Source organism: Hordeum vulgare, chromosome 6H, assembly GCF_904849725.1.
Source record: "Hordeum vulgare subsp. vulgare chromosome 6H, MorexV3_pseudomolecules_assembly, whole genome shotgun sequence".
Classification (NCBI taxonomy): domain Eukaryota; kingdom Viridiplantae; phylum Streptophyta; class Magnoliopsida; order Poales; family Poaceae; genus Hordeum; species Hordeum vulgare.
In genome coordinates, this window is record NC_058523.1 from 16,264,141 (window position 1) to 16,271,754 (window position 7,614).

At 46.9% G+C, this 7,614-nt stretch overlaps 1 protein-coding gene and 1 non-coding gene across 2 annotated transcripts; one reads left to right on the forward strand and one right to left on the reverse strand.

Moving 5' to 3' along the window:
• The first annotated feature begins 634 nt into the window (after positions 1–634).
• LOC123402937 (ervatamin-B-like) lies at positions 635–2,273 on the forward strand. The gene is made up of 2 exons (XM_045096908.1): positions 635–1,250; positions 1,468–2,273. Exons 1-2 carry the CDS (start codon positions 668–670, stop codon positions 2,103–2,105), a joined length of 1,221 nt encoding a protein of 406 aa, XP_044952843.1. The 5' UTR covers positions 635–667; the 3' UTR covers positions 2,106–2,273.
• A 4,714-nt stretch (positions 2,274–6,987) lies between these two features.
• LOC123406704 lies at positions 6,988–7,209 on the reverse strand. Its single transcript, XR_006612363.1, has one exon. It is a non-coding gene; the product is annotated as a small nucleolar RNA U3 (small nucleolar RNA).
• Positions 7,210–7,614: the final 405 nt, after the last annotated feature.

A 7,614-nucleotide genomic window follows, 5' to 3' on the forward strand; every position in this document is an offset into this window, starting at 1 on the left:
CACCGACAACCTCATTGTCCATATGGTTGGGCAAGACTTGCCGGAGAAGTCACGGATAAACCCATGGGCATATGAACCCATTTTGAGAAACTCATTTTTAATTGCCCAAAAATTCTGAAAAAATGCATACATCTTAACATTCTATGTACGCATAGAAAATTTTAAGGAATAATAATCTTCCATTTGGCCTGTGCAAAAAAAGGAAAAAATATGTCATGAAATGTTATTTAGGACCACATAAATTATTCATTTTACGGAGGCAAAATAAAAAGAGATTCTTCCACAAAACTTTGTACAATGTATGTGTGGAATTTTGTTTTGAATTTTTTTAACATTTTAAAACGAATTTAAAATGCATTTTTAGAAAGCCGGTTCATATGACATACATGCACCCAACTCCCTTTCGTTTGTTACGCGAGGGTCATGACGTACATGCGTCTTACGTAAGCAACGTGACGTGCATGTATGGAAATGACTTACACCTTTCAGTCGCTTTAATTTTTTGAGCATCCGTACTTAGCCTTAATTAACTGTGATGGGCCTGATGGCGCCTGTTTATGCATGTTACTTCTTCCATATAGCTGTCTGATTTTAGGCTATAAAAGGAACACAACTAAGCTGAGCATGCGGCATCCAATCAACACCAACACATTAGCACTACCATCAAATGAGTGGTAACACGATCATGTTCTCCAGTTCTAGATGTTCATCATTAGGGCTCTATGTGCTCCTTGCCACAAGCTGCCTATTACTAGCTGGCTGCTCTTCAGAGTCGCTGCTGACAAGTGATGTTCTTCCAAGTGAGCAGTCGGACATCGACACCGACAACCACCAAGATCTGATGATGGACCGTTTCCACGTGTGGATGACGGTGCACAACAGATCCTACTCCACCGCCGGTGAGAAGGCTCGCCGGTTTGAGGTATACAGGAGCAACATGAGGTTCATAGAGGCCGTAAATGCCGAGGCGGCCACCTCTGGGCTCACGTACGAGCTTGGGGAGGGCCCCTTCACCGACCTTACAAATGAAGAGTTCATGGAGCTATACACCGGGCAGATTTTGGAGGATGACCAATCGGAAGATGGTGACGACGACGAGCAGATTATCACCACCCATGCTGGGTCTATCGATGGCTTGGGCACACATAAGGGTGCCACCGTGTACGCCAACTTCTCGGCCAGCGCGCCAAGGAGCATCGACTGGAGGAAGAGAGGCGTCGTCACCCCGGTTAAAAACCAAAAGCAATGTGGTACACATAACATCTCTTGTTCATATTTTTCTCCACTTATATATATATATATATATATATATATATATATATATATATATATATATATATATATTAACCACAACTTATTAACAAAGTAACAAACAGTACCAGAATCTTAGTTGGTTAATATGTATCTCTCTCTTTTATATGCGCAGAAAGCATAATGATTAAGTTAAGAATTGGTATGGAACTGCAGGATCTTGCTGGGCATTCCCCACCGTCGCTACAATTGAAGGAATACACAAGATCAAGAGAGGGACTCTGGTGTCTCTGTCGGAGCAACAGCTGATAGATTGCGACTACCTTGATAATGGTTGCAAAGGTGGCCTGGTGACCAGAGCTTTCCAGTGGATCAAAAAGAATGGAGGGATCACCAGCACATCTTCCTACAAATACAAGGCCGTCAGAGGTCGGTGCTTGAGGAACCGTAAACCGGCGGCAAAGATCGTTGGCTTCAGGAAAGTCAAGAGCAATAGCGAGGTGTCGCTGATGAACGCTGTGGCAAACCAACCTGTGGCAGTTTCCATCTCGTCACATAGCAGTCACTTCCACCACTACAAGGGAGGAATCTACAACGGGCCATGTAGTACAACTAAACTGAACCATGCCGTCACCGTTGTAGGTTATGGGCAACAACAACAAAATGGGGCTGACTCAGTACATGCGTCCGCCCCTGGAGCCAAGTATTGGATCGTGAAGAACTCGTGGGGGACAACATGGGGCGACAAAGGCTACATACTAATGAAGAGGGGAACAAAGCATTCATCAGGGCAGTGTGGCATTGCAACACGCCCAGTCTTTCCTCTTATGAAAGGTGGTAGATCGACTGATTAAAGCTCACTTGCTTTAAATCTAGAATTCCAGATCCATCCATTTTAATTTGTCAAAGTTTGTAATATTGGCCAGCACGTGCACTGTGCCTACGTATGTTGCATGCGCTACTATAGGTCTACGTATGTAATCCATCTTGAAAATAAGGATCTGTACGAAGTTCTAAGTTTCGGTTGATTTGGTATGAGGTCAAGGTTCTAACTTATAGCTAGAGCCATCATGTACAGCACATGTTATGTGCTTAGTGCATCTACTTACTTTAATCACTCTATATAAAATGGAATTTGTTGGGGGTCAAGAAAATGATAAATCAGTACTCACAGGGACAAAGTATTTACAAATCATGAGCCAAAACAATGAATCACAAAACTATGAAGATAATCAATTAAAAATTCATAAGAAATAAGCTACCCTCGTGAACATGGTCATGTAGAAGAAAAAAAAGACAATCTTTTTATAGTTGAAAAGCTATGCAATAATGTATATCTCTCCGTGTAACACCTGTGGAGCCTCCCCTCCATAAACTACTTGACCGTAAATTCAGGATTTCCCCTCCTTGCCCTCCAATAATTGGCCTGGTAAAAATAATTGACGTGGTCCATGCCGTAGCCCCCTCTGTAAACTACTTGCCAGGACTTCAGGATTTCCGCTCCTTGCCATCCAATAATTCGTCTGGTCCATGTCGTAGTCCCCTTCGTAAAATTCTTGCCCGCAAATTCAGGTTTTTTGCTCCTTGCCCTCCAATAATTGGTCTAGTCCATGTCGTTAATGTCGTGGGAGATGGCTCTATGGGTGTTACATGGAGCGATATACAATTATTGAAAAATTGATGGCTTCAACTACCAATGCTGCGGATGGATGAGAACGAGAGTGAGTGGTGGCTGGAACTAGTAGTAGAGGGACGCGCTTTGCGGTGAGGCCGCCATCGTGTGGGGTGGGAGATCAAGCGGGGTACGGGTTGCTTGGGGTCGACGCAGATTGGACCGAGAGATTGAAAAATGGAGAAGTGGGGTGATGGCGTCATGGGAAAAACTCGGATTATATGGCCCAAAAAAATTCAGAGACTCGGAAAGTTTATGCGGTAAAGAAAATATATTGGGAGTGCAAAATCTGATTAGGAGAAAGTAATTTTTTGGCACCAGTCAACCACGTATGAATAAATATTACCGTATTTGTTTCTATAAAAAGGATAAATATTATTTTGGGGCTATTTATTTTTGTTGGATCAAATTGCATTCACACCCAATGTAATATTCACATAGTTTAACAAAAAATATAAAGCTTGTGCAGTCGTAGATCAAAGGGGGCAGAGTGCGACTCAGAAAAATGAGGTTCGTGTCCTCGACCTGTGAACGTGAAGCAGAAGTAACATTGAAAAGGAACTCATAGGCCAAAGAGGCAACATGAATGTAGGCCTTCGAGCCATTCACACCATCGGATACGACACATAGAGATGGAAAGGCTCTACCAACAATGAGCCATCGTTAAACTCTTAACTCTTGCATATCTGCGAGCTAGAACCGAGTCCCTCTTTCATTTTTCCGAGGAGTTTCATACATTCGGGGATAGTTAAAAAAATTTGTGTCGAGATGTGCTGGATCTGTCGGATGCCTACCAGATCTAAATTTAGGACGAATGTAGAGGCAAACATTTATGAGAGGGCGGATAAATTAATATGAGAAGGTGAACATTGAAGGACTGGGCAGATAGGTGAGGTATATCTAGATCAGTATTTCTCAATTCTCATTTAAGAGGGGAGAGATTGCTTGGGTGAAGGGGGAGGAGCAAGGGGAAGATAAGAATGGATGAGTGGGCTACCAGAAAAGTAACACACACTTATTGCAAGATAGCTAGTCCCTTTTTTTCTTTACCTTGTATATATATGCCAGATTAACTTACAGTCGGTAATTACCAAAGTAGCAGACACATTGCTATGTTTGAAAGAGGAGTAAAAAAATGTGACTTATAGGAACAAAACTAGGGAAAAAATGGGTGTTGTATAAAACTCTGGAACATCAAACACAGAACACACACTTTGCTGTTCAAATGCTATTCCATTGGGATGAGCAGAGGCTTACCAAAACTAGGATCAGCGGTAAGACAAACAAATGATGCAAGTGTGTGTATGCTCATACACCGAAAAAAGGAGAATGCACCAGCCAAGAATCAAACCCGGGTCTGTATCGTGGCAGGGTACTATTTTCTCGAAACAGGCTTTTGCCCCGCTTTGTATTACAAAGCAACCACTTCTGGTACATCGAACGATAGATGCTGGGGCGAAAACAACACATGCACGCCCAAAAGAAACATAAAAGAAAGAGTAAAAGAAACAAATGCCAACACCGGCGGATCATCGAAAACGGAGAAGCCCCACGACCGTTGCGCACACCTAAAAACACCCACCAAGCTCAACACCTCCAAGAAGGGATGCGACGATGACGCCGCTGCTGCTAAGGGATTCCCCCGATACGCAGCGAGGGGAAAGGAAGGGTAGCCCCAACGCCCTACAGGAAGGTCTGGCGACATTCGCAGGCGCCACCGCGACGGTGTCGACCAGGCCGACTGGGATTTCTCCCGATCCCAACCTCCACCTCAGGCGCATCGGAGCCCGTCACCAAACCGACCACCACCCCGTGCCTACACAGACTTGAAGCTTCCACGCCGGCTCACCACAACAACGTAAGGAGGGGTCTATACGACGAGGAAGAGGAGCCGGGGCTAAGGGCATCATCACCAACGGCACGCGGGAGGGCACGACCTCCACCGTCGATGACGGTAACCGACCGAACGCGATAGCGGGAGCAAACCAGGCCCATAAAGCTCCCACCGTCGTGCTGCAGAAAGCACGCCGTCTGCGACGCCGCCCCCGTCCAAGCCGCTCCTCGACACCTTCGCACAGGGAGCATCCTGGCCGCTGCAACACGATCAGTCCGCCCTGCCGCCAAATGGAAGCACCACCACCACTCGCGCCGCCGGCCACCTCCACCAAGGCGCCGGACCGTCATTGTCCTTGCTGCACCCCCGCCCCCTGGCCCTGCGCCGTCCGCCACGTCCCGCACCAGATCTGGCCGGGAAGAGGCCAACCCGCCACCACCGAGGCCCTAGCAGCCCACCACGCGCCGACTGGAGCCGTCGTCGTCACCGGGGCGCCCGCCGCAGCCGCGCAGCCGCCGGCGGCCCGAACCCGCGCCAACCCCGCCAGCAGCCGAGGCCATCGACGACAGCAGGCAGCCCACCGGAGGAGCCTCAGGTCCAGATTTGAATCGAGGGCACCCCCGCGTCCCTGCGCAGACGCGCCCCACCTGACCCGCGGCCTTCCGCGCCACCGCCCACGGAGCCGCGACGCCCGCACCGCCGCGCCACGCCGCCCCGCCTAGCTGCGTGCCTCCACCCGAAGTGGCTGTCCCGCGACAGCACCCGCCGAGAGGAAGGGATGTGATGCCCCGCCGCCATCGACGCCGGCCGGGCTTTACCCGGTGGCAGGAGCCGGTGGCGGCGGGGGAGGGAAAGGGGAGGAGGAGGGGTGGGGACGGCGGGGTGCGCTATCGCCCGCCGCTCGCCGGAGCGGGCAGGGCCTCCTATCGCGCGGTGGTGTTATTGGGGCTGGGGAAGTTCGGGGGTTTGGATCACTCGGGTCGCAGGGTACTATTTTATCACTAGACCATTGGTGCCCGTGACATTCGCAAATTTGAGGGGCATGTCTCTTTGATTCTATAAGCCCGACACAGTAAGAGAATCCCTAGCTGAATATTGGTTACTTTGCAGAAGTGGATGCAGTATGACACCTATCGGATGAAGGCGCCGAATCGGACTTGACGACAAGCCAAGCCTAGCATGTGATCCATGGACAGGTAGGTGTTGTATAAAAGCTTGTGCTGTGAAGCAAAATCTTTCAACGATGGTGCTCCTGGAACAGGTGTAGATATATGTATGGATCAGATGAAAGGAATCTTTTCGATCAGCAGATATCTAGCAGATTTGGCTAAGAGAAGATTTCTAGCGGAAGCACCCCTTGAACACAAACTAGGTTGGAAGTGTACACACCGTCATGTCCGTAGTGGCCTTATTCGTTTCCAGCTGCGGCCTGAGTTGTTCTTCTCTGTTCTATAGAATCCTCGTTTGTCCTCAAAGATAGTACTGGACAGTGGAGATCTCTGGGATATTATTTCCACTTGCTTTTGTTGGAGAAGTGAGCAGGCCTACTCCCAGTTCAATGATCTCCAACTCTTGGCCAATTCAGTAATTCTGTACTGATGATGACAGAGCAAGATCTCTGGACATATCAACTGAATTTTATTCACCTGGATACTTTCCTACTCGCAGGCATATATAATTCTGTACTATTCTTGTAGTAATGAAACCCCTCCTGTGAAATGAAAATCAAAAAAGGAAATCTCGCTGTGAAGGAAGTACCAACTTTTTTTTCCTGGCCACCACTGAGAGACTGACTGAATACAAGAGCAATCTTACTCATGTGTCATGTGTGGTCTTCGGACAGTTGAAACAGGAGTTCACCTCTGTTTCAATTGACAGTTTGCAAAGTCATCCTACTAAGTGAAACAAGGGTTCACCTCTGTTTGTGATATCCTCCATTCATGGATTTCACTCTGAACCTGAAGCTGCCTAGGGTAGTTAGCACTAACTGAATCTACTTTTGCAGATGATGTAGAGACCACACTACCAAAAGGAATTCGGGGAAAGGAAAAAAATGGTAGCTAACACTAACTGAATCAAATTTGCAGATAATGTACAGATCACATTGCGCCAAAAGGAATTCGGGGAAAGGAAAAAAATGGTAGCTAACACTAACTGAATCAAATTTGCAGATAATGTACAGATCACATTGCGAAAAGGAGCTGGGAAAAAATGCAAAAAGTTATGTTTTTATCTGTCAGACAACCTCTAGGCCACCCTGTAGAGACAGAAGCCAATCTAAGAACGATCCTCTACAGCCATCGGATAACACCCATCAGGTGAATCCTGACCGTTAATCAAGCTCTGGTCTAGAGATCAGAATGCATCAACCAAACTGAAGTGCTTGCCTCCTTATTGGTAAAGGATGCAGCGGTACGAGCCTATAGAACAGATCCTGTTCAAGTAAGGTCGTGCTGTAATCAGCAGCGCTTAGCCTTATAAACAACTTCTGATTCCTGTCAACTCGCGAGGTGGGACTAATTGAGTACAGCAGCGCCTCCTCAGGGCATGATTAGTGGCCATGTAGCAGTTGAGCCCCAGAAAGAATAGAGCGCAGCCCATCCCACCCGAAATGCTGCTTCTGTTTTGTTTTTTTCTTCTCCTTGTTGAGTTAGATGTGGAGATTTTGAACCAGTTTAAATATCTAGCAAATGCTGCATGCCCAATAATTTCAACGTATAATTTTTTAGCGATGACCACTATTTAAATTAAAGTAGCAAACTCTGTTATGTTAGAAAGAAGAGAAGAAAAAAAAATGCGACATACAAGAACAAAACTGGAGAGAAAAATGGGTTGAGGAAACAAAAACTCTGGAACA

Excerpts from the sequence above, each read along its gene's own strand:
- LOC123402937 (XM_045096908.1), top strand. The coding sequence starts at position 668 with ATGAGTGGTAACACGATCATGTTCTCCAGTTCTAGATGTTCATCATTA. Across the intron at positions 1,251-1,467 it reads TAAAAACCAAAAGCAATGTG|GATCTTGCTGGGCATTCCCC; the intron begins GTACACATAACA and ends ATGGAACTGCAG.